This window comes from Salvia splendens, chromosome 4, assembly GCF_004379255.2.
Source record: "Salvia splendens isolate huo1 chromosome 4, SspV2, whole genome shotgun sequence".
NCBI lineage: Eukaryota > Viridiplantae > Streptophyta > Magnoliopsida > Lamiales > Lamiaceae > Salvia > Salvia splendens.
This window is the reverse complement of record NC_056035.1, coordinates 29,420,635-29,448,321: the sequence shown is the minus strand read 5'-3', so window position 1 is coordinate 29,448,321 and position 27,687 is coordinate 29,420,635. Positions and strand designations below refer to the sequence as shown.

The following is a 27,687-nucleotide window of genomic DNA, read 5'->3' as shown; positions in this document are numbered from 1 at the left end:
GCCTAACAGTAATCTATAAGAACTTCCTCTTTAATTTAATTATTTCCCGTATTTAAGATAGAAATATCCGTTATTTATTTAAGTATTCTATCTAATTCTAATTAATTAACATTTTTCACTCCAATGTGGTCTAGTTCAAGAACATAATCTATTATTCATGAAATAAATTCAAACCGATCGAATTTACAGAATACTAAAACATTTTTCGAACACCTCTTAAGCATATTATCATACTAGACTCAACAATCCTAGCACATCTAGACAATACTTACAACTCATATTTTAATCATTCTTCATTTTTATGAAAATATTAATAATTGAATCCACAGATCCATTTTGATATCTTATTCCAATCCCTACGTGTTGTTGGATATAAGGATTAAGGAGATATGTATCGACAACTCATATCACAATTCTAAAGGGAAGAAAAATATAATGTTTACTAATTTTAAATATTTTACTAGGTAAACATACAATATTTTAGTTTTAGTAGATGTTCTAGTTGTAGTAAAACAAGTAATGCATGGTGGAGCTAATAAACCGAGGAATTTGTGAAAGCTATTAATGCGCATTTCTCATTCTCTTCTCTCATTTTCCCGTCTTTGTATTCCATTTCCTTCCCACGCTGCCACAATCCCTCACAGCTTCACTTTTTCATTTTTTATTTTACCTTTTTCCCCAAAAGGGAATACCACTTTTCTCCGTTTAAGACCATCTATATTCATGTAAGCATCTTCTTCATGATTGTTTTTTCTCTCCACATTCTTATTTTCCTTTTGCTCTTCAATTTTATATTTAATGCTTCATTATTAGCCTATCATGTGAATATATAGAGTCATAGAGGTAGAATTAAAGGCCAAATCATTTTACATTTTATTGCATTTTCATTCTTACTTATGATGATGATACAAATTCATTTGTGGCAATGCAGTTTTCGGGGAGAAATGGTTGGCCATTTGCTTTTGTGTATATTATTGTTTTTGACCATACAAGTTAAGGATGGTGCTAAGCTACCACTTGTTCAAAAGAAATTCAAGACTCTAAATGGTAGGATGTGCAACTTGTCATAGAGTTTATTTTTCGTTACGCGTTGTTGTCAAAATGAGCGTGTTTTCCCCGGTGCAGGTGGTCAGCCGGAGGTTGTGGCACTAGGTGGATACTCTGGATTCTTCCCTAGCTCAAGCACGAGTGCTTACGACTTTGCTCACGACATTAGCATCCCCGGGACAATCCAGTATTGCAACGTACATTTTTCAAAGGATAACGCTGGCTTCTGTATCGCGCAAATAAATCTTATGAACACAACAACTATCGAGGAATACGACCCGAAAGGAGTTAAGGAGTACAACGTGTATGGACAAAAGGTCCATGGCTATTTTGGTGTCGACTACCCTGCCAACGTGCTATTTGATAATGTCACGAGTGAGTCTAGCGTGTCATTTTTGTTCTAGTATGTCTGGAAAAAAAACGTTGCTATTGTTAACGTTCGTCTTCTTTTCGCACAGTTCGACAAAACATTTTTACCAGGTCGGGAGTGTACGATGGTGCTCCACTGGTTGCACCGTATCAACTCTTCGAAGATAGGAAAAAGATGCCAGCAAGAGTTTGGCTGAACATTGAGGTCCCTCTCTTTCTAAGACTAATAATCTATCAAGTTTCAGCAGAGAATAATAAGATATTACTGACTAAATGTTTTTTTGCAGAACTACATGTTCTATAAGGATCATAAGATAGATGTCGAATCGTTCCTCCTAAACGAATTGCCACGGCTTCCAGAATTCCTCTCATCCCCAGAGATAGGATTTTTGAAGTCTATAGGAGCACAGGCGGGGAAGTCAAACACGAAGCTTATCTTGACATTCCTCGGACTGGATGAAGTTGAGCCAACGACGAAAAAACCATACGGTTCCCTAATTAAAGATCTGTCCATGATCAAATCATTTGCATCAGGGATTGTTGTACCAAAAGAATATATTTGGCCTGTTGATAAGGCCAAGGTGTTGCTGCCAGCAACGACTCTCGTGCAAGACGCTCACAAAGCAGGACTTTCTGTGTATGCTTCGAGCTTCGCCAATGATAGATTGTGGAGCTACAATTTTAGCTATGATCCTGTGGTAGAGTACGTACACTTTACCGATAATTCTGAATTTTCTGTTGATGGGGTCTTGTCTGAGTTTCCTTCCACTGCTTCAGAAGCAATCGGTGAGACACCTAATCTTCTGCGATCTCTGCGTTATTTTAGTTATCTCGCGTAATAATCTTCCTTTTCTTACCACAGGATGTATAAATTTGGACAACAAGGCTCCCAGGGAAGTACATAGTAAGAAGAAATATAGTTCGGATTCTTGTTTATTTCCGTGTATATTAGTATGATATGTATTCGCTCTGTACCACAGGTTTGATCATATCTCACAACGGTGCTAGTGGAGATATCCCCGGTTCGACTGATGCTGCCTATAACAAAGCTGTAGCAGATGGTGCTGATGCAATTGATTGCTCAGTTCAAATGTCGAAAGATGGAGTTGCCTTCTGCTCCGACCGAGCTGATCTTATGAAAACAACTACTGCAGCAGCTGTGTTCATTGATAGGTCGAAAAACGTCGAAGAGATTCAATCAGCTGATGGTGTCTTCTCCTTTGAACTCACGTGGAACGAGATTCAAACTCTTAAGCGTACGTACGTTGATCCTCTTATATTTTCTACATACCTATTTACACTGACTGACACTTTCCATATTTTCAGCCAAAATCGAGAGTTTCTTCCCGGATCTTCCTAGAAATCCTGCAAACAACAACAACGCCAAGCTTCTGACCCTTCCCGAGTTTTTGGAACTTGCCAAAACAGTGGGAGCACACGGCGTGTTCATATCCATAAGGGTGAATGAATACATTTAGCCTTTCCTTTCAGATAAAAACTCTTTTGCTTTGTTATTTCTCACACATTTGTAATCCCTCAGAATGCTGCATTCCTCGCTTCGAAGAAGGGTCTTGACGTCGTTGGAACAGTCTCTTCAGCGCTCAGCCACTCCAAGTTCGATAAGCAGACACTACACAAGGTTATGATTGAATCAGACGACACATCCGTGCTGGATGCGTTCAAAAATGTGGCAACGTATGAGAGAGTGTTGCACCTCAAGGATGCCATAGGTAGCGTACCGGAGCAAGCAGTGCAAGAGGTCAAGAAACACGCGAATGCAGTTCACTTGCGCAGAAACTCCATCACGGTCGCTGAAAACAGCTTCATCGCCAACTTCACTCACACCGTCCCAGCCTTCCACGCTGCTAATATCTCAGTATATGTGGGGATTCTGAGGAATGAATACCAAAACTTGGCCATCGATTATCTGGCTGACCCGTATGTTGAGCTTGCCACATTAACCGCCCTACAAGTTGACGGATTCTTAACAGACTATCCCTACACTGCAAATCTGTTTTCCAGTAAGTACTTGCGTGTGCTTCTTATCCCAATAAACAACCAATGAAATGTGTCGTGTTGTGGCAGGATCATCGTGTTTAAACGAGCAATCTCCGTATACTGTAATGCCGGTCCAGCCAGGTATGATGTTCCCACAAGAAGGAGTAGCTGAGCCCCCTCAGCTCAGCCCCAAGGATGTGGTTGATCCACCTCTGCCTCCGGTGGCCAAGGCGCCCTCGCCCACTCCGGCTGCCACCCCAAACAAACAAGCTTCTTCAACTACTAACACATTAAGAGTTGGTGCTCAGAGCCTATTTTATCCTGCAGTGGTGCTGCTTCTTACCATCTATACATAGAAATCTCATTTTCACAGACACTGAGAAATATACATTCACACACACTAAGAGAATGTGGGAGTGAGTGAGCTCTGGAGTTAGCCAGATTGTTGTGAAATATTGATGATGGTCTAGAATCAGAAAACAAATGTAATTATTCACATTCATGGTCTTAAACAAGAAAAAATTTGTGTATTTTCTTCAACACTTCTTCCCTTCTTTATGCTTTGTAATTTGTGCATTCATTACTATAACATTGATTATTTGATTAAGGTGAACTACAAAACTAGTACCCAAAAAATGGGATTTGCACATTTTTAGTATCCAACATTTACAAAATCATATTTTCAGTCAAAAAGTTTCATAAATTCCAAGTTTAGTCCTGATTTTTACTATTCTATGCTTTAGCCCTTGAGAGGTATATTTATCCATTTAGTTTGATTTGAGGACCAACCTTGTGATTTTTTAATGTTTATGTAGTTTTGTGATTTGTTATTAAACTTTTACAAAAGTACATAAAAATAAAATAAAAAACACAAGTTTGGTCCAAAGCAATTTTGTTAGGGAGGGAGTATGTTGTTACCCTAAAACTATTTTACTCCAAACATTTTCTCATTAACTCACAAAACAACACTACATATAATCTTGGCCGAAAAGCACATATTTCATTTCTAATGGGGCGGAGGCTGTATGTTTGTCACGCCCGCATTTTCTAAGGATAGAAAATACGGTTGACCGCGACTATGGGAGGATTAAAGAAGCTGGGAAGAAAGGGGAAAACAACACAACTCGACCATAGCTCGAAACAAATGGGAATAACTCAAATAAAATCAGAGTATCTCAACAATCAACAACTCAAAAGAAGGACAACTACTTAGCGGAAGCATTTGAGAGAAGGAATATGCCACGTGTGAAGACATGACACATTCTAAACACTTAAATTTCTTCAACGGTCTTGCTCAACAACCACCGCACCCGTCACGCTCAAACGGTCTTGCACATTTTTAAAAGAAATGCAGGGCTGAGTACTTGATGCACTCAGTGGACTCATGCCGAAAATATTTTATAAAAAGTATTTATCATGCCACCATTGGGTGACCTCGAGGTTTTAACTTTAGAAATTCCCGAGACACTAAAATAATTTCCATCATAAAATTCGTGACTGCAGTCATTTTCCTATAGATGTCTATCATATCTGATCCATTGATGACAAAGAATGTGGCCACATTCCAAGTCACTAGACCGGCCGACCCAAAAGACGGCTAACGATCCCCATTAGTGTACACTAGCCTGAGTAGGGACTCACTCCCTAGTTAGACGCGAATTCAATTATCCATAGATGGCAACAACCACATTAGATAGGTTCCATAGATAAAACAAAACACGGTATAACAAATACTCACATTATTTTCAAATAAAAATATACTTAGGGCATTGCCCTTATTTAAAAAGAAAGTCCACCTCGTTCGTTTAAATTTTTCGAATTTGAATTCCTTAATTCGACAGTTCGACTTCAATTTTGTTCACGGAGAAATCCTCTTCTCTTCTCTTCTCTTCTCTTCTCTTCTCTTCTCTTCTCTTCTCTTCTCTTCTCTTCTCTTCTCTTCATTCTTGAAAAGCGTGCATGAAAAGCCTATGATTTAATTCAGCTCTCCTTTTCTTTCTCTTTATCTCATCCAGGCAAAAGATCTCTTAAAAGGTCCAGTCCAAACAATTAATCGGCAACCCAACTAATTAAATCACCCTAGGCCCAGCAAAAATTTGTACAGCAGCCCAAATACTAAAATGAGTTTAACTCATTTCGAAAAGTAAGCAACAGCCCTATTACTCTTCTCCTCCAAATTCACGTGTCACCTATTTCACTTTCTCCATCTCTTCTCAATTTCCTCTCACCCCTCCGTCATCTATGATCTATCTACTCCTTCATCTCTCTCACTCATATACATAGAATCATCCATCTCTCACAATCTCAAACTCAATCAGGAACAAAACAAACCTAACTCCCATCTCCCTCTTGCACGCTGTCTCCATTGCTCACTGTACCAGCACCATCCGTTGCCTTCAGATCACCCGAGGCTTCGATCACCGTCAGCAGCCACTGTTGGAGTCGCTCTCCGTCGCTGCCTTTCTTGCGCCGCTGCAGTCACTGTATGCCGAGCACCACCACTTCGCCGCCGCCGCCGTGCGGCCATCGTCACGGAGCTGCCGCTCGCTGCCAGCACCACTCCGACGTGTTGCTGTTCGCTATCATGCCGCCATAGTTTTCGGCCTGCTGTCAAAGTGTTGTCGGTGTCTCCGTCTCAGCACCGTAGTGGCCGGTCAGCCGCGTTTGATTGAACCAAAGCCCTCACGCTTCTAACGTCGCCAATTCTCTTTCTCATCCACACCGCTGCCTCACTCTTTTTTCTCCCCTCAGCTCTCGGTTTCTTCTCTCCAGAAACTCACTCTTTTTTCTCCCCTCAGCTCTCGGTTTCTTCTCTCCAGAATTTGATGTGTGAATGTTGCTAGGGTTTTGAAAGAAAGTGGGTAAAACTGTTTATGATTGTGTGAACGTGGGATATATATATATATATATAGACAAAACTGATGGAGATAAAAAAAAACGTATAGGATAGGAAAAATTGGGAGAAGGAAAACTATTTGACCGGATTTGACTAAATAGGGTTTGGAAAAAATTAGCTAAAATAAAAGTAGCTCTATTGAAATAAGACTAATTGGGCTATAGGAAGAATAAATAAGATATCAGGCCCAAAGAGTGAAATACTTCTCTTGACAAAAAAATAAAGACGAAAAATTTTCAGATCCACAAACGATGTCACTACGAGAACAAATAAAAAGGGTAGAAAAAATCGAGGTGTTACAATGTTGTTACTCCAAAACTATTTTATGATATCCCTCGTCCTCACTAATTAGTCTCACACCATCCAGACATATTGATCTACTATGTTATCTATGTAGTCTAACACTCCTTCGTTCCTTAAAAAGTAAGAACATTTTGTTCGAAATGGGTTTTGATGTATAATTGGTAAAGTAAGAAAGAGAGATAAAGGATTGTGTAAGGAGTGTTAGTGGAGAGTGAGTTCCACATCATTAGTAGTGTAGTGTAATGATATAAGTTGTAAATAAAATGATATGTACGGGTAATGTGTTGTTTAAGTATCCAAAATTAGAAAGTTCATATTTTTCAAGGACAAACTAATAAGAAAATAATTCACACTTTTCACAGACGGATGGAGTATATTACTTCTCTCTCGGTTCATTAGCATATCACTTGATAATCCAATAGTGTGTGCGAAAATCAGACGGATTGAACCACAATACTCCATCCGTCCGCAAATAGGAGTCCCGTTTTTCTATTTTAGTTCGTCCTCGAATAGGAGTCTCGATTCATTTTTACTGTAAACGGTAATAGGGTTCAACATTCCACTAACTCATTCCACTCATATTTTATTGAAAACATACTCCCTTTATTCCATTGAAGATGTCTACCTTTTCTTTTTAGTTTGTCCCACTCAAGATGTCCACTTTCTATATTATGAAATCTCTCTCTCTCTCTCTGATAATTATTAAAATATTCAATTACTTTTTTCTCTCTACTTACTCCACCTAACTACTTTATCTAAAATCTCGTGCCACTCAAGAATGTGGACATCTTGAGGGGACAGAAGGAGTATATAAATGAGACTCATATTCTAGTAACTTTTTACCATCCAATTTTCTTAACATTTCTTAAAACTCGTACCGCCAAGAAATAGAACGTCTAATGGTGGATAGAGGGATTAATAGATAAAACAAATCCAGGTCTTGATATTAGAAATAAATAATTAAAAGAATATAAGAGTACGATTACTATCAAATCCTATAATTTTATAGTCAAGTTACCCATAGAGACCGTAGTTAAAAACAATCCTCCATATATACGTCATTGGAAGTCTTGGTTCACTTTTACGATAAATAGGTACACCTCCCTTTCTACTAACTCATTGTACTTATATTATATTATAATTTAATATATAAAAATGAGTCTCACATTACACTATATTTTCTCACCCATTTTATTTTTATATTTTTAAAATTCGTGTCGAGCTCAAATTGGACTCCTAATGGCAGACGGAGAGAGTAACATATACAAATATGTTGGACAAAATTTGTCAATTTGATCGATCTTGAGTTCTTCAACATTTTTCCTTGTGCCTTGAACTTCCTTGACAAATTGATCTTAATCTGATTTGAATTATGAACTATCTTGTGTATTTTTTGTGAATGAGATGTTTATAGGGCTGACTTGGGATAGACTTTGACTGCCAAAGATAAGATAGTTCAAATTCTAGATGAAATACAATAAGCTACGGGATGATTGTCAGCGACCGCTGAAACAAAGTGCAGCGACCGTTATTCAAGAGACAGAGGCTACGGATCAACCCACAGTGACCGCTGGCCAAGGTGCAGCGGCCCGCTGGGAAAAAGCGGCGAACAGAAATTGCCCTACTTTCTCTCCAAGACTTACCATACTTTGAAATTCTTTTCCTTGGACGAAATTTCCTCTATAAATACCCCCTCAAACTTCATAAAAAATAGATCTTCTCTTTGCAAAATATTTCCAGAGCTTAAAAGTGAGAGTACTTCATAGTGCAAGGGGTTGAAGAAGAAATCAAGAAGAAGATCAAGGCTATAAGGATTCAACCTTTGGGTTTTATTTGCTTTTGTTCTTATTTTCTATATGACTTCCCTATAATCTATGTTTTTAGCGTATTCAATTATGTGTAACTAAACTCATAGGAATTTAGGGATGTGTTAGTAACGACTTTGGTTATACAATTCCGTTTTCTATTTAATATCTGTTTTGTTCTTACATTGTTTCTTCCTTAATTAATTGGATAATGCTTCACGTTTGAGTGACACATTCTGTGATGATTTAATATAATTTTCTACATAATCGTGAGAGGAGGTTGGCGAGTTAGATCCACTTAATAGACACTACAATTAGCTTCCCTTAAAACAACACTGTTAATTGAGAATGAGGACTTGCTTTAAGGAGTTACGGATCTAGGATTGACAACCCTAATGTTAGTAATCAACGTTTGCATCGCATGAGCATAAACTAAGTGACTCGTTCTATCAAAGTAAGAACTGTGTTAGGGTGTTGTAGTTGGAATTTGTATAACCATAACAGTGAACGTACATCTCTTGAATTCCCTTATCTCTTATATTTTATCTCTGTGATTTATTTGCAATTAGTTGTTTATTGCTTTCAATTGTTCTTTGTTTTAAAAAATTCTCAAAACTTTCGGTTTTCCAAATAGTAATTGAGTTTTAGTAAAAGGTAGCCAGTTGGTGACTTTTTTACCCATGATCGATATCCGGTACTAACCTTTAACTATACTAAATCTAACTTGTACACTTGCAAGTATTTTTAATGCTAATAAAAAGTGCATCGGCCAGGAAGACTTAAAATCAAACATGCTTGAGCATAAGGAAAATTAATCTACTACGTACCTTTCAAGTTCAACAGTGACATGTAAATTGTGGGGAACATCTAAATTAATTAACTGAGCAAAACTTTCAATAAATATAGTCACTTGGGCAAAGTAGATTGGGGCTACAATTTCGTGACTAGCCTAAAATGACTAAAAAACTGGAAAAGTACTGCATGTACCACAAAAGCAGTAAAACAAAACATATTCTAACTAAGACAGTACTCCTAACTCATTCTTTTCCAAGCAACAAACAAAATAAGGGATTTAGACGCCATGGATAGAATTTAAACTAGGAGACATAACTCAATCATAAACTAAGAAATATGAACGAGATTTGAACAAGAATAAGTGAAATCTACATAAATTGACCAACTAGCTAGATCATCAGCCTAGAACAAAATAGGACTTAGACCTAGACGTCTTTCAAGATTAGATCGATCAAAACATATAAATCACTTAGACAACTTTAAATCTAACTAAGATAAAACATAATATCTACTTAGATGAAGTCATACATAAACCAAAAGGTGAACTTCAAATCATAGATTAATATCAAAATAAGTGCTTAAACAACATCGAACACAAATAGCAACGATCTACCGAATGTAAACTATTTGCGAGATTCAAAATATCAAAGTGTAAGATTCAACTTCAAACTTGAAGCAAAAGTAAAGTAAAAGGAAATGTGAAGATTGTTTTGCTCATATGAGTGATGGTAAGCTAAAATAATTAAACGATAGCCAACATGACTGATTTCCCCCTCCAAGCATGGAGGCCGAGAGCTCCAAGGTGGTGTGTGAGACTTTTAAGTGATGTATGATGATTTCGGATGCTCCATTTTCTTCACGGAGATGTCCTATTTATAGGACGGCTTGCTGCAATCCCTACGAGAACTCCTCTCTTTGATATGACTTATGTGCCTTCCTAAGGAATCTTCTAGAATCCTTTTCTTTTAACAACTTCATGTTTCATGCATGTCAGTTTTACATAATGATGTATTCACTTGGTCAGTTTGAGTAGCAATTCATCTTCACTTCACCTTGTTTGCTCAAACGACATCCTGCATCATATTTTTCCCCTTCATGCACATAACTAACTTGTTTGTGCATTATCCTCTTAATACAAATGAATTTGTGACCACGAACCAGTTAGAGTGAGCGTATATGACATGAATAGTAGTAACCCTATGTTGTCCATTTGAGTTGGTAGTCCTATCGTTGGTGACTTTATTGATATGATAAAATTTGTGTTTATGTTTCTCAATGATAAATCTAAGTTAGCATACCTTAATGACCTCTTCACTTTTTTTTTCGATGAGAGAAAAAACATATGCTCAAGCCTCAGCGAGCTATTGTTCGACAATCAAAACGTCCAACAAAAAAACAACAATAAACCAAAAACAAAACTAACTAACATCCTACCTCTACCAGCAAGCACAGATACACCAAGCCCTAACCCAAAAGATGGAAAAGAGAACGGCTAGCAGGAACAACACCACCCAAGGTTTTCTCCAAGCTCTAACTTCATTCCACGCTAGGGGAATTCAGGGCACCAACATCGAGTCCAAGCGCCAAGTTTCCAAAATAAGCGTTTCTTCTCGAACTCCCAATTGGGTTGAAATTCTTGAAAGGTGATTTTATTTCTTACATCCCAAATAATCCATGTAATCACATAGAACATCGCTATCCAGAGCTTCTTATCAAACTTTCAGAATGGGGATCCTTTCCACGCTAGGAAACAAACCATTTGTTCTCTGCGAAGGCTCATATGAATGTTCCATCGCTTGCAGCAGAGGTAACACTAACTTCTTGACACCTTGCAACTAAATATAACGTTAATACCCCAAGTGTGGTTAATCATGTTACCCCTTTTTTGGATGTATGTTCTGGTTCGCGGATATTCTAAAATGGCTAAGCACACTGTTTTTATTGACGAGAAGACTATGGCCACGAAAGGTAAAATTGTTGAACTCGTGTCTTGTCATGGTAGACTTTTTTGTTTGTTGACGGTTAAATCATGAAGTGGGATTCCCATACGTGAATTATTTTACCGCCAACACATTTCTTGTTAACTTTGATAAAAAGATAAGTGACCCTTGTGCTTGGGTGTTTGCAGTGCATTATACCATCCATGGATTCTTTAAGTATCATTTTGAGAAAGCCATGTAGTCTTGTTGTGGTGTTTGGATCCCCCCGCTTAACCCGCGATCGAGATTTAAGAACACAAGCTTCCAAAGAAGGGGGAGGGGGGACTTGACGTGATTATTGTAACATCTTTCTCGTACTTATGTCGAATCATACCAAGCATATCTTCCCTATTCAAGATAAAGTTTTAGGTGGTAAAATGAAATACATGCATGATACTAGTAAGCTAATTATGTCAAATTTGCTTCGTTGTAATTATTGTTTACTTGGTTTTTGGCTTTGCTATGGGTCAAACTACTTATGAGAATTTGGCGGATTATGCCCGTGTTTTTATTGCAAGACCATTGGTTCCTTTAGCAGGATTGCAAATAATGATGCTTGGAAATATTTTATTTTCATGTGGCACACCTTCTTGACAATTGTGATAATCGTTGCATCCGTTTTTCGTGTCTTTGGATGTTGGGGTAAATTATTAGTTGCGTTGTGAACAATGTTTTCCTTTTCTTGACATTGTCTTTAAATTCGGACCATAAACTCCACTAAGATTGTCTAGCTCAAATTAGTCTTTGTCTAGCTTTCACTACATGGATGGTATCAACAGAGATATGAGAATGACTCACAATAAGAAATTCTAGATAGGATATGTGCCACATACAATTCTGACTTCTAACTTTAATGAATTGAGTCTTCTAATGTTAATTTTTTTTTGTTTGATCAAAGGTGTTCTGAAATCTGAATTCTCCTTTGACGAAAACCGACTAGAAAGTGGCAGGGTTTGAACCCATAACCTCAAGAAAATCAGTCTGATCTTAGCGTGACTACAACTTGAAAATTTAAGGTTATTTAAAAAAAAACTTAGCTATACTATCTTTTCCTTTCTCTCATCTTCTGGCTACCAAGATGGGTGGGTTGTTGAGGTCAAAATATCACATCATAACAAATTCTTCAGAAAATGAGATAAATATTAGGTGAAAAGACAATTTTTCCCCTCAATCAAATTGTATACTATTATCAATTCAATTATAATTTCATTCTCATTTCTACCCACCCTATCCTTCTACTTCATTCCTCAGTGAAATAATATCTAACTTTACCATTTCGGCGTGCATACGATTTAAAGTCTCATTTACCTTTTTTATTCCTCTACTTCATTCCTCTGTGAAATAATATCTAACTTTGCCATTTCGGCGTGTATACGATTTAAAGTCTCATTTACCTTTTTTATTCTAAGTAAATGGACTCCACCATTCACTTAACTCATTACAATCACATTTAATTATAAAATCAATATATAAAAGTAGAGTCTACATTCCACTAACCCATTTCTCCATTTTTCTTATGTAGTCAAACAATTTTTTAAAATTCATGTAAACTTAAAATGAGACTTTAAATGACCGATAGATGGAGTAATACTTATTTGGTCCTTCACGTTTATCTTTAATTATTTTTGAAGTACTTGAGACTATTTTAAGCGTTTAATTGATTGGCAAAATCTCTAGTTCGTTAAATTCTCAATCGAATAGTAAACTAAGTCTAAAGCCATTTATAGAGTGTTATAATTGAATTATGAAAAATGGAAGAAAATAAGGAATTGACCTATCCAACTAATTTCAACTATTTGAGTAATTGAATTATGAAAGATAGGTCCCCATGTTCTACTTTATAAATATATATATATATAGAGGTGTGATCAAATACAAACTCTCTAAAATACAAACTATACAAACTATGTCACCGGAGTGTACAAATTCTGTCACCGGAGTGTACAAATTATGTCAACGGACTGTACAAATTCTGTCACCGGGGGTCGATGTCAACGGAATGTACAAATTATGTCACCGGGGGATGTACGGAGTGTACAAATTCTGTCGACGGGGGTGTCCAAATTCTAATTTTTCGATGTCAAAATGTTGACATTAGAAAAATCTCTTATATTAACCGTTGATTAATTGTATTAAGTGAGTATGATTAAAGTTTGTATAGTTTGTATTTTAGAGAGTTTGTATTTTATCACACTCCTATATAGATATATATATATATATATATATATATATATATATATATATATGGATGTATTCATTTCCTTTTTGCAGATTTCCTCATTTTTCCTTCTTGATCTCAGCCCCACGATTTTGTCATCCAACGGTTAGATTGATGTCACATGTCATTTAATAATGCAGATTTTCAGTTGAATAATGCACACTGACTAATAATGCACCATTATAGCGTAATAATGCAGATTTTCAGTTGAGTAATGCACACTGACTAATAATACATCATTATAGTGTAATAATGCAGATCATCTGGACCGTTGATGAATGAGATCTAACGGCCCATATTAAGAAGAATAAAGGATCCAAGAGATGAATAGGAGAATAACGCTCCCATATATATATATATATATATATATATATATATATATATATATATATATATATGGTTTTGATCAAGATAGAACCATTCTTAAATGTAGAACCAAGGCCAAATGGAGGCCGTTGGATCTTTTAATCTAGTGGTGTTGATTTGCCATTAATATTAATTAAATATGCGGTAAACTTGGTTGTTTATAATTCGGTAGTTTTGATCATGTCCTATATTTGTGGGATGGTTATATTTGATCTTGGCCGTCCTTTTTTCCTCATCCAATGGATGAAATATAGTTCTAGATTATACACTTTAGGATTGTTTTGTATATATATATATATATATATATATGGTCCCCTTATATGCACAACACCTCCTTAGTGTAGAACTAGAGACCAAATATTAGCCATTGGATCTAATTTTTGATGGATGAGATGAGATATTACACAAATAATTTCCGCATTAGTCCTAAGAGCAATTTACTTCATCCCAGGGGCTATTAAGTCATAATATATTATTATAAGTTATTTTCAGTTCTCGAGTGAAGTTATTCCATTATAAGATGAAGCAACGTGGTTATAAGATGAAGATATTAATATCACAAGATGAAGTTATTTGTTTTGGACTGTTCAAATTTTGTTCATTTTAATCGAAATATTTTCATTTCTCGGGTGAAGTTATTTCATTATAAAATGAAGCAATGTGATTATAAAATGAAGTGAGTGCACAATTAATTTCTAATTTCGATTCATTTTTAGTGTATTTGTGTTGAGTTATGATTTCTCAGTGGTTTTCAAGATATGAGTTCGATTAGTTTGATAGTTTAAATTTGGTTCATTTTAGCTATATACCGTGAATTAATTACATTATAAGTGAAGTTATTTCGTTAAAAGATGAAGAAATTTTATCATAAGATGAAGCTATTTGTTTTGGACTATTCATAATTGGTTCATTTAACCAAAATGTTTCCATTTCTCCAGTGAAGTTATTTCATTATAAGATGAGGTACAATGATTATAAGATGAAGTGATTGAATGACGGCAGTGTAGCAGCAGCGGCGGTGGCACACTACATTGGGGTCGAGTTGAAGGTGAATTTCATCCTGAGACTGACCTCGAGTCGCTGCCCGATCTGATTTCGCGATATGGAGTTACAAAAGGAGAGGACCTCTGGAAATTCAACCTCAGCGGATTTCTGCAGGGTCACAGATTCAAGGTGCTGCATTTGGCGGCTATTGAGAAGCTGATCTTCAACGGATCTGACGATGTGGCGATTAAGATCTGGAGGAGGGAGAAGGGGAGTTGCTTCCATGAATGCCTGGCGGTGCTGGACGCGCATCGGAGGTCGGTGAAGTGCCTCGCGGCGGCGCTGGAGGTGGAGAAGATGGTGATGATGGGGTTATTGTTGTATTGTGTGGGATTGGAAGTTAAAGTGTGGAGGAAATAACTGATCTTGTATGCTAATTTCCATAAATACCCTCCAGCAACTATTTTGTGAATAAAATAATGTAATTATGGTGCATTATTTATGACCACAAGATTATTTCAGTCAAGACTAGATTATAAAAATAGATGGACAAGATTTGGTCTCTAGTTCGGTCCTTAAAATTGGTTCGACATTGATCATCTCCCTATATATATATATATATATATATATATATATATATATATATAGGATTGTATTCAATGTCGAACTAATTTTAAAGACCGAACTAGAGACCAAATCTCAGCCATCCGATTTTATAACCTTGTGGATATAATAAATCAACGAAATCTTATTATTTTAATTCCAAAAATCAGATGAAGGGTTGAATTGGAATACAAATACTACAGCGGTTAGTTTTTTTCCTTAAATCATGCGACACAAATTTGGAATTTATCTTCAGAATCGATCGTCTTCAACCATTGCTTCACACCATCGCTCACACCTTCAATTACATCTCCATCACCAATTCACGCATGCAAGTAGATGAACACGTTTCCATTCTGCGGTTGCAATTAGCGCACACCATGTCTTTAATTCAGCGCCTGTAATTACAACTCCATCGATTGTAATTCAATATATGCAATTCAACACCTGCAATTACATTCACCATCTGCAATTTAATCTCCATTGATTTCACGCCTGCAATTACATCTCCGACTGACCTCGAGTCGGTTACCGCCCATAACTCGGCTCCCAACACCGCGCCTCGGCCCTCCCTACTCGCGGTTCAGCGTTGTTGTTCGGGCACCGTCTGGAGGTCAGTCCCGGGTTGAAATTCACCTGCAACTCGCCCCCAATGTATTGTGCCACCGCCGTCGCTGCTACAATGTCGTCGTTCAATCACTTCATCTTATAATTACTGTACTTCATCTTATAATGAAATAACTTCATCTGAGAAATGGAAACATGTCGGTTAAATGAACCAAATTTTAACAGTCCAAAACAAATAACTTCATCTTATGATATAATTTCTTCATCTGTTTACGAAATGACTTCATCTTATAATGTAATTAATTCACGGTATATAGTTAAAATGAACCATCAAACAAATCGAAACTCAAATCTTGAAAATCAACTCACCACAAAATACACTAAAAATGAATCGAAATTAGAAATTAAGGTATGCAATCACTTCATCTTATAATCACATTATTTCATCTTATAATGAAATAACTTCACCTGAGAAATAGAAACATTTCAGTTAAAATGAAACAAATTTCAACAATAAAAAATAAATAACTTCATCTTATTAGAAAATCATTTCATCTTATATTATAATCAATTCACCTTATACAGTTAAACTGAATCAGATTTGAACCATCGAAATAAATCAAAACTCATATATTGAAGATCACTAAGAAATCCCGAATTGAGAATTAGTTCCACAATACTAGCAATTTGATTCACCATAATACATAAACAATTCAAACCAATTGAAGTTTAGTAGAACCAAATTGATAATCAGTGTGAACCGAATAAGATTTCAAATACATATAAAAAATCTTATTCGACTGAGTTAATATACAATGAAAATGGATAGTGTGTGCTTGAATTAATCTTCTTGTTTTGATTTTTGCCAACAATGCATCCGTTTTTTCCCTTCATATGCGGCTGTGCGCTTGGCCTTGACATTCCTCTTCGCAACAAGCTTCTTGGCATCACACTTCTGATTTAATACAATTGAAAATACACATATTAATCAAATATTCAAAATTTGAACCTCCCCAAAAAATAATATAATAACTTCATATTCTAATTTAAACCTTCCAAAAAATAACTTCATAACGTAACAATAATTTCATCTTATACTTTTTATTACTTCATCTTATTATTTAATAACTTCATATTCTAATTTTAAATTTCCAAAAATTTAAAAATTCGAACCAAATTTCCACACCTGTTAATTTTTTTGGAGAAATCCTATTGACAAAACTCATCAAACGGATAAATTAATCCATATTGTCCAGAAATCCCTTCATGTTATACAACAATCAATTCACATTACGAACTCATCAAACAGAAAAAATAATTTATACTATCTAGGGATCCCTTCATTTTATGCAGGAATCAATTCACATTACAAACTTAGGATGAAGCATATTTACCAACTCATAGTTTCTAAGCAAAAAAAGTTGCAGAACACTCAGAAAATCAAAAATTGACAACTTAAACAATACACTTTTTTTTTTAAAATAAAAAACTTCTCTTGTGGATCAGTTCTAAATTCTTCTTTGTTACTATCAACACTAATCTCCTTAGGATGCGCCTATTTGTTTTCTCTATGTACAACAAGTTCAAAACAAAATGTCATAAATCCAGTAACAACACACAAATCATAAATCAGAAATCAGAAAGAAATACCTCAGTTGATGTTGAACTAAATTACCATATGCACTGAACTTTAAAACGAGAATCAGAAAATATAAAGGATGAACTAAATTACCATATGCGCTGAACTTATTTGAAGAACTACGAGAATTTGAAAACACAAAATATAAACAAAATTAACAAATGCTTTGAACTCACTGACTCCAGATGAAGTTTTGGAGCGCGACATCCGCTCATCTAAAACCAAAATTTTCGAATTAGGTTGTAAGGTTTTCGTAGATTGTGAAAAATGCTGAAGAAAATAAATACCGTTCAGTTTTCTAGTTCTTGTCTCCACCATGTTGAAATTCCACAGATAAGTTGTGGTGGAGAATGCCGACGGAAGGAATTAATCGGTGAATGAATGAAGAGAATGGGAGTAAGACACACCGCGTTGGGGGGGGGGGGGGAAGAGAGTGGGAGGAAGATGAAACGTTGAGCAGGAAGACTGAAAGGGCGACTTTTGATTTTACCCTAATACAGTCTCCCTTGATTGACGCTAAATTCATTTTTACCCAATTACACTCATTTACAGAATGACTAAGATGCCCTTTGGCTGAACAATTTAATTCACAGGATGAATTACGAATTTAAGATGTAGGAGCTCTAATCTCAGCCACTAAATTAAAATCCATTGGATAATATTTAGTCTCTAGTTCTACACTAAGAACGTGTTGTGGGAATAAGGGGACCCTATAGAGGTTAGTGATCAAGATATAACTATTTTTAAGTGTATAACTAGAGAACAAATCTCAGACACACAAATAAATTGAACAAATATTATTTATTTTAATAATATAAAATAGGCCAATGGTATTTTTGGAAATTATGAAATTTAAAGTTTACGAGGTTTCAATTCTCCTTCCAAATCTCCTTCTCCCCATCACCTTTCAAACAACGGCGTAGCCGGAGAAGAGAGGATTGAATCAGTTATACACTTAGCGAGGGCCTCGTAGCAAAGCGTGACGACGGCGTCGAGGCGGCGGTGCGGCGAAATTCGAAGCAGCAATTTGGAGGCGTTGCTAGCCCTGAAGACCCTGTGCACGGCGGTGAAGTGGGTCGCGCCTTGATCGGAGTCGAAATACGGTGCAAATACGCACCCTTTTACGCACTTGCGTCGAAGGAACTTGCACGCTCCACAAGGCCCACCACCTCCCTCAACCACGCAGCTCATCGTTTAATAGGACTACTTTTAATTGTTCAATGGCTGAGGAGAATTGAAGAAAGGGTTTTTTGCTTTGATGTTATGTTAACATCAGTTAAATTAAGTGGATTTATCCAATTTATTCTTAAAATTCATACATGAGTTGGTGTGGGAGTGTGTTTTTTGTATTTATGCGTAGAGGAAAGAAATGGTGGTTTTGCAATTGTAGGTATGTATATATAATATATGTATGTATTATTTTCTTTTCTTCTTCTTGGATTTGGGCATTGGTGAAGTGAAGGAGACGATTGAGGAAGCTATCACGTGAAGGCCATTGAAGGAGAATACGCTTGATTTTTGGATGTTTCTAGCCGTGGAAGAATCAATATAACCATGTTTTTACTTCACTGATGTTAACAAAACACATCACTATTAGCATGATATTACTCCACTCTTGTTTACAAAACACATCACTCTTAGCATGATTTTACTTCACTCTTGTTTACAAAACACATCACTCTTAGCATGATTTTACTTCACTCTTGTTTACAAAACACATCACTCTTAGCATGATTTTACTTCACTCTTGTTTACAAAACACATCACTCTTATTATGATTTTACTTCACTCTTGTTTATAAAAAACATCACTCTTGTTTACAAAACACATCACTCTTAGCATGATTTTACTTCACTCTTGTTTACAAAACACATCACTCTTAGCATTATTTTACTTCACTGTTATTTACAAAACACATTACTCTTAGCATGATCTTACTTCACTGTTGTTTATAAAACATATCACTCTTCTTTGTGCATATGAAAAAGTAAAGAGACCTTTTGAAGGTCGTTTAATTATATAATCAAAGAAATGCTTCTCGAATAAAACAATGTTTGATACAAAATCTTAGTACAACAAATTGTTAGTTTTTTTTCTTCTTTCTTTCTGGCAGGCATTTAAATTTGGGGACGTGAATAATCAATCTATTGCTTTATTTATTTATTTTTATTTCAAGCTACACATTAAACGCAGTTAATCTTTCAAAAAACTAAAGCCTTTTGGGTATGAAGAAATAAGGAAGAGAAAAAATTGTTTATTTCTAAACCAAGTTTGTCTATTAAGATTCATAAATCTGGGGTACACTAGCAAGTAAAAAAAATTATCGATTAAATCGAAAGAGAAAAAAAATACAAAAAGAACATATATAGAGGTGAAAAAAAAGAAAAATCAGATAGATTGAAATATACATTAAGATTCACTGAGGTCCAGATAACTAATCAGCTTTAATATTAGAAATGGAATCAACAATTAACCAATCAGTGTTGGGGTGACGGATGGGATGGAAGTCTTGTCGGAACATTTCTTCCTTCTACCACTCCTCCCACCTCTCCGCCAGCCCGTCGCCTTCCAGCATCCGAACGACGTCCGACATCTTCGGCCGCTCCATCGGAGAGCTCTGCGTGCATAGAAGCGCTACTTGGATGAGCTGCTCCACTTCTTCTTTACTTTTTGGACCGTCAATAAAGCCTATTGAAATGAGAAATCGGAAAGCTGAAATGAAACGTATCTGAGCTCCTGCCATTGAAGAACGTAATTCTGGATGCAATGACCATTATACCATTGCCCTATTGTGGAGTAAATTTGTGATTGATAGAACTAATTTATCCTTAAATTCAAAAATCACATATATTAATACTAGCTCTTGATTTTCTTGATTTTGTGGTTGTGATTTGTTCTCTATTTATGTAATTAATGGGCACTTGCCCTAGATCACTACTCTATATATATATTTTGAAATCTCCCCTATTAAATATTTTATTTTAGACTATTTACTATATTTGACAAATGAATATTTCATTAATTCACTCACTCACATATTTAATATAGTATAAAATTAGAATTCAGATTCTATTAATTTTTGTTAACCAATTTTCTTTATAAATCTTACCTTTATCAAGTTAAAGTAAAAATAACTGAATGTTTTTTACTTCACACACAATAAGAAAAATTGAATATACAAAATAACACGTCACATTGAATACAATCAAAACATATCCCTTTTCCCCCTATAGTAATTTCTCATCTTATTTTTCCCATTGATTTATTCCCATTGGTGTTGTGTATTGGATTGACTTCCATTCAATATCAGCTTAATACCCACATCTTTTTCCTACTTCACTCCCCTCAATTTCACACTTTTTAGTGGTTTTCTTCACACTAGGAAGAAAAAAGGAAATTTCATTGTGTTGCAAAGAATTTGATTTTTCAGAAAGCTTTAGTTTTTATTTTTCGCCGGTTTCTGTATAGACTGATTTTACATTTAATTCCCGTGCTTCTTTTTAACTGTGGGAGATTCAAGAAATCCCACAGACATGGGAAAGCATGGACCTTGCTATCACTGTGGTGTTACAAGTGAGTTTTCTGGTTTTTCAATAACAATCTTGTTTTATTTTTTATTCTGAATTTGTAGATTAATAAGCTGTTAGTATTAGTTTTTATGATTGAGCTAGTTTTATTCTAATGTTTTTTGCATTCATTCAGTCAATGAATTAGTCCCCCTTTGATGTTTTTGTAGAGAAGAGAAATTGAGAATCAATGAACAATGAGCAATATCTATTCACTCATTTTCCCTCTTTTTTGTGTATTTACTGGTTTTGTTTCCTGTTTGATTTTGCAACCATGGGGATGGATCATAGTCCTTTTTTCTTTCTCTTCAGTTCATTGCCAATTTAGCGATATTCAGCGCATTTCAATGAAGTTACGCTTCTTTTGGATCAAATTCGATCAATGTTTAACCGCCATCTTTGTTAGATATCTACCATGGATTATTATTGATAGTACTAACTTTCCTACAAGGCATATGTTGACAGCACACTGTGATCAGACTTAAACGAGTCATTGTCGTGACAATGTGAAGCATACGCGAATAAGTTTCATCTCTTTTTCAGTTAATTAGTGCAAAATCTATACATCATTCCTCGTGAAGTGCTTCTATGCATCAGTAAATGGAAGCACTTCACTGTTGTTTTTTCTTTGAACTGGTTTCACTTTTGCAAGCAATTTTGTGCTGCAAAAGGGTAAAGTTTAACAGAATGTGTCGTGAATTAATTGTTTGAAGTTTTTTAAGTGATAAGGGACTGAGCTCGTGCTAAATGCCAAAGTGGTTCGAAGATTACAGTAACTGTCTTGAAACGGAATCAAGGTCCATCTGTCATCATACTTTTATAAAACTTTAGTTTATATGGTTTTTTGTGCTTTAACTTATGTAGTGAAACCCTCAGATTTCTATCATTCTTTTCTCGTGATGGTTAATGGTTTTTTGACTAATCGTAATCATGCAACAGGCACCCCTCTTTGGCGTAATGGGCCTCCTGAGAAGCCAGTACTCTGCAATGCATGTGGTTCACGGTGGAGGACAAAGGGAACTTTGGCAAACTATACTCCTCTACATGCTAGGGCAGAACCTGATGAATTAGAAGATTTGAGGTTTACTAAGGTGAAAACTATATCTGTAATTAGCAAAGAGCAGAAGGTTCTGAAGCGGAAGCTCAATAGTGATGTAGCTGAATTTGGAGACGTTCCCCCTGACCGTTACCAGGGTTTGCACAAAGTCTATGATGAAGATACATGCAATAGATCAAGCTCCGGTTCTGCCATATCCAACTCTGAAAAATTCGCTCAATATGGCAACGCCGATACAAGTGATTTGACAAGTTAGTAGGATTTGTATGCATGATATCATTCTAGCATCATGATCTGCAACACTTGTCTTCTTTCACTATTATCTATTATGTTTTCTTGGGAGGGGGAAATATATGAAGTGAGGGACAATTTTGTGTAGGGCACTCAAGGTAAAAGGCCATGGAATATGGAAATAAATGGATGATATTCTGACTTACTGCTTATAAAGATTTTGAGTAGACTAGATATTGGAAACCTTGAAAAGCTTATGCATCATCTAATAAGGCGATAACTTATCTTTCTGTTTCTTGTTTTTGTGGCTTTTTTTCAAGTTTTTGTTTGAGTAGTGTATTAATCTCTGACCACAAACCATATAGAGCTAATTAATCTGGAATAGTTAATATCTGCGTGTTGTATTGTAATATGGTCAAGTTCTCACTCGTTTACCATCTCAGGTCCTCCCCAACCCAGTGCGTGGGATTCGATTGTTCCTTCTAGGAAGAGAACCTGTGTCTCAAGGCAAAAACCTTCTCCATTTGAGGTTCTTACGAAAGACCTGTATACATTATGGTATGAACAACAGTCATCATGCTTGTCTCAATCTTCCGAAGAAGACTTGTTTCTCGAGAGCGACAAACCAATGGTATCTGTTGAGATTGGACATGGAAGTGTACTTATTTGGCACCCAAGTTCATTTGTTAGAGAAGAAGAGTCGGAAGCGAGCTCCCATTCCGTGGATAACAAGCAGTATACCTTAACATCACGGGATATAAGATTTCATGGTCCCATTGAAGACACAAGTGCCTACTCATCGAGTAAAGTTAATGAGAAACTTAAGAATAAGGCTTATCCTGGCATTGGACAGGAACAAACGAGAAGGTATTTTCATATCAATCTCTGGTTCCTATGAGCACACGAGGAATTTTCGGAAGTATTATTTCTTAATTCAAATGGTTATATATTTTGGTTGGTTACATTTTAAATGAAAGTTTGCATTTGGCAAAAGCACGTCACACGAGTCTATAGATTAAGATTTCAAGTCCATTATGAAACAAACCTTTTTTGACGAGCTTCGTAGATTTCTTATTACTTATTTCTTGTCCATAGTTGCATATTTTTCCATCCAAATTTAACATAATAAAATAACACATTGCAACTTGTGGGAAAAAATAAATCAGCTGGTTTGTAATTTTGATAAGATTAATATGGTGTATTTCTAGTTCTGTAGGAGATGTGTTTATGAAATTCTAACCAAATATGCCTTTTGCTCAACATAAAGTTATTAATGACCTCATTTCGAATAGCAATTTATCAACTGCTATAGGACACAGTTGAATATGCTGTTAATGCATCTTCTTTTATTCAATTTCAGAGACAAGGATCAAGTTGTAAAATTACCGATTCTTGCACATCATAATTCTCCACTATGTTACATAGATCTACAAGTAAGTTGCAAAGCAAATGTTTAGTTGATACTAATAAGCAATTTCACATTTACACTTAGTTACAGATGCATGTTTACCCAGTTCATAGAAAAAAGTCGAACATATATGAATATTTTTGTGAACGGTTCTATAGTTCATTGTTTTTGTAGCAATAGACTGATATCATTTCTTTTTTACTATGTACATTTTCAGCTAGTTATAATATCGCGTTTTTAATTGTAAAATCTGATCGAGAATACGAAGTAATTCGTATCATCATCACTTCAGATTCAACTTAATAATTCTGTCCATTCTCCATTTTGGTTGATCTTGAAACAATGTGTGATTAGGAGTCTTAAGCAGTCCTATGATACATTGATATCGATGCAGGACATCATTAATTTCGAATTGTTTTCAAGTCATTTGACAAATGGTGAACAACAACACTTGATGAACCTTTTACCTTCTGTTGACACTTCAGATGCTCCATACAGGTGTGTGTTCTAGCTTTCTCCTCTAGGGAGTCCAGCATGATCGCATCTTATCGTCATTCATTTAAATAGTTATCCAATTTGGGAAGTTTCTCTCTCAAATGGCATATTTTGTAATACTGAAGAAAGAACTACAAATCCCACTCGCTTGTTTCTATGTTATATCACGGTAGATATGTTTCTTTGATAACGCATAGTCTGGATACTTTTATTAGATGATGCGATATATTTTTTCCATTTAGCCGAACATTGATTAGAAAAATGTATTGTTAGTATGCCTTGAATCTGTTCAGATCATGTTTCCTAATTGGGATAGGATTATGTTTTCAAATTAGGATAGGATCCCATGTGTGCCTATTTATATGGGAGTAGAGCACATAATTCCGTGATCTTAGATCCAATCTGAAATCTGTAGCCATAATCTGAAAACACTCTGAATAAAATTTGTTCTTCGTTCTTGGCCGTGGATGTAGCCAATTGGCAAACCACATAAATCTGTGTCATCTTTACGTTCTTTTCGTTTGTCGATTACAAAATTGCCCTATTTGTCACAACAAACTGGTATCTAGAGCCTGGTTTTCGGACTAGGGTTTTGAATTCCGCATCTGTTAGGGTTTCTGTGTTAATCGATCAAGATGTCTGCTCTGAACGTGAAGGTCGACAAATTCACTGGGAGTGCCTGGTTTTCGGACTAGGGAAAATCTAAGGCAAGAAAGGAGAAGTCTGGTTTTCGGACTAGTCGGACTAGGGCAAATTTGAGGCAAGAATGGAGAAGTTTGTTCGTCTGGCATTGTAGTGATGCATCTACAAGGGAGAATTCAAGTCAAGGTGGAGATTTGTTAGTATGCCTTGAATCTGTTCAGATCATGTTTTTTAATTGGGATAGGATTATGTTTCCTAATTGGGATAGGATTATGTTTCCGAATTAGGATAGGATCCCATGTGTGCCTATTTATGTGGGAGTAAAGCACATAATTCTGTTATCTTAGATCCAATCTGAAATCTGTAGCCATAATCTGAAAACACTTTAAATAAAATTTGTTCTCCGTTCATGCCCGTGGATGTAGCCAATTCGAACCACGTAAATCTGTGTCATCTTTACGTTCTTTTCGTTTGTCGATTACACTATTGCCCTATTTGTCACAACAGGTATTGTAAACTATAGAGAATTAAACTGACTGAAGGTAATACATTTTTGTTTGCTTATTGGGGGCTCTGTTTCGTTTCCAGCCTTAAAAGCATGTTCGATAGCACCGAGTTCAACATGAATCTGTCATCCTTCCAAACACTTATCGTTGAGGGAGTTTTTGACAACTCATTTGGTGGGGTCAATAGGGAGGATTGCAGAATTTTGAAGAAGCTTGTCTTAGGCGATTTAGCTAAATCAAAGTGGGTTGAACAACACACAGCTTTTAAGGTTTGTAGTTTCAACAACTTGTAATAACTTTCTTCAATTGTGTCTCTCATAGTTTAACTTACGCACTAAATAATGCTACTATCTTTAGGATCTGAAGTGCAAAAACTCCATCAAGTCAGTAGTGACAGGAGGATACAATGGCTTTGAAATCGTCAACGCAGCACCCTTAAAAAGATCACGAGAGGGACAACACCAAGAAACTACAGGTAAGTGTGTGGAAATTCCTCACTTGAGCAAACTGAATCTACAACAATCTAGAGTTTATATTGGCATGTGGGGCTAAAAATGATTCAGCAACGTAGCTAGCTCGTTCACTGTCGTTTTATACCTATCTCAAGTCTTTTCTTTCGTTGATGTACTCCCCACGTCCCATTATAAGCGATTTGTATTCTTTTTTGGGTCATCTCACTATTAGAGGGTCATTCTTCTGTAAAAGGAACCTTCTTTGGGCACAACAGTAGCAGAAAGCTAGTAAGGCCATACTACTTTAAACACGAAGCACATTATTCTTGATCTACCTGCCCAAATGTAACGAGCTACTTATAACAGGGCAAAGGGAGTATTTTTCGTTTAAAAATGTCAATATAATTATTTCTTACTCAAAAGCATCGGGATATCGCTGGTCAATTAGAAATAACCAGATTGGCTATTCTATAACTTGTTTTCTTCACCCAGGATCGAAAATTATGATGAAGAGTCCCAGAAAAGTTGTTATGAAGTCGAGCTATGGTAAAAAAGAAGTCCTAGTCGTAGATAGAGATGAATCCTTCGTGGGTGCTCAGAGTCTATTTTCAATCCAAAATGAAAATGGTTCCTCGGTGCTGGACATGTCCTATCTCGAATGTGAGAATTCGGACCAGGACTTGCTGCTAGATATCCCATCCAATGGCTCCTTTCCACAGGCAGAGCTCCTCACTAGTTCGAGTTGTGGCTAGCGCTAGTAGCAGCTCAGTGTACCCTTATCTTGTCCATCCTTGATGGTATAATCTCAGCAACATAACATTCTACTTATTTCGTATACAAGGGGAGCGTTTCTCGTGACCTTCGCTTCGACCGCTTTGTTTGTCTACATTTTTGTTCAATTTGAGGTTGGATGGATACCTTGTTGGAATGTAAAGGGGACCTTTGGATTTTGTACCTACTAACAAAAGATTGCGTTAAAAAAAGGAAAAGAAGAATGGATAGTGTATTATTCATATCTTCCTTTTCTTATGTGATAAATTAGATATAGGATTTAAGATATCCCATGTTTAATCTACTACTACCAATTTTAAAATAGGCGAATATATAGATAAGCATGAATTCATCGCAACACCACGTAGTAAAGGAACATAGTAGAGGATTTTCTCTACTTGCCAATGTTGTGATGAATCCTTTCTTGCCCCAAGTGATGGAACAACATGCAAGAAGCCTCGGTTGCTCATGCACATTTCAAACCAAACAATGAATTTGGCGCATAGCTCATTCAAGTAAGACAAAGAGGACACACTTGTGATGTGGGCTCGGCCGTTGACTAACAGTATTTCAATTATTTTTTTCCTTCTATTTTACTTTAGGGCACTCGCATCGGCGTTTTTTCTAGGTGTTGCCTGACGCCTCCGCCGATCCATATGGCCATCAGATAGGGTGTGCCGATCAACGCTATTGCATGTGCCCCCGTTGATCTCCTTGGAATTTTTTTTATTTTCCCACTTTTTTTCACTCTATATTCTATAATACCCTCTTTTTCATCCCATTTCTTCACCCCTTCACTCCAATTTTTTCTCTCTCATTTTTGTCTCTCTAGAAAGCAAAAAATGGATCTCGACGGTTTCTCAAACTCGACCCGGTAGCCCGCCCCCCGAAAAGGCAAAACTACACTCCCGAGGAGTCGATGACTCTAGCTAGGTGTTGGGTTGACATCTCCGAGGACCCGATCTCCACAAACAACCAAAGGGTAAACAG

General features: G+C 36.2%; 2 protein-coding genes across 3 annotated transcripts; both read left to right on the top strand.

Moving 5' to 3' along the window:
- The first annotated feature begins 634 nt into the window (after positions 1 to 634).
- Positions 635 to 3,954, top strand: LOC121799891 (glycerophosphodiester phosphodiesterase GDPDL6-like). Its single transcript, XM_042199406.1, has 10 exons — positions 635 to 725; positions 932 to 1,047; positions 1,126 to 1,422; positions 1,506 to 1,621; positions 1,704 to 2,202; positions 2,279 to 2,320; positions 2,397 to 2,672; positions 2,743 to 2,876; positions 2,957 to 3,437; positions 3,502 to 3,954. Exons 2-10 carry the CDS (start codon positions 945 to 947, stop codon positions 3,768 to 3,770), a joined length of 2,217 nt encoding a protein of 738 aa, XP_042055340.1. The 5' UTR covers positions 635 to 725; positions 932 to 944; the 3' UTR covers positions 3,771 to 3,954.
- A 16,866-nt stretch (positions 3,955 to 20,820) lies between these two features.
- On the top strand, positions 20,821 to 26,935 carry LOC121799358 (GATA transcription factor 26-like). Of its 2 annotated transcripts, none has more exons than XM_042198704.1 (8): positions 20,821 to 21,142; positions 22,075 to 22,443; positions 22,867 to 23,290; positions 23,784 to 23,856; positions 24,226 to 24,329; positions 25,557 to 25,743; positions 25,832 to 25,949; positions 26,180 to 26,557. In XM_042198704.1, exons 1-8 carry the CDS (start codon positions 21,103 to 21,105, stop codon positions 26,254 to 26,256), a joined length of 1,392 nt encoding a protein of 463 aa, XP_042054638.1. In that variant the 5' UTR covers positions 20,821 to 21,102; the 3' UTR covers positions 26,257 to 26,557. The 2 variants fall into 2 exon arrangements, with proteins under 2 accessions (XP_042054638.1, XP_042054637.1); XM_042198703.1 differs by having other exon boundaries at positions 20,823 to 21,142; positions 26,419 to 26,935.
- Positions 26,936 to 27,687: the final 752 nt, after the last annotated feature.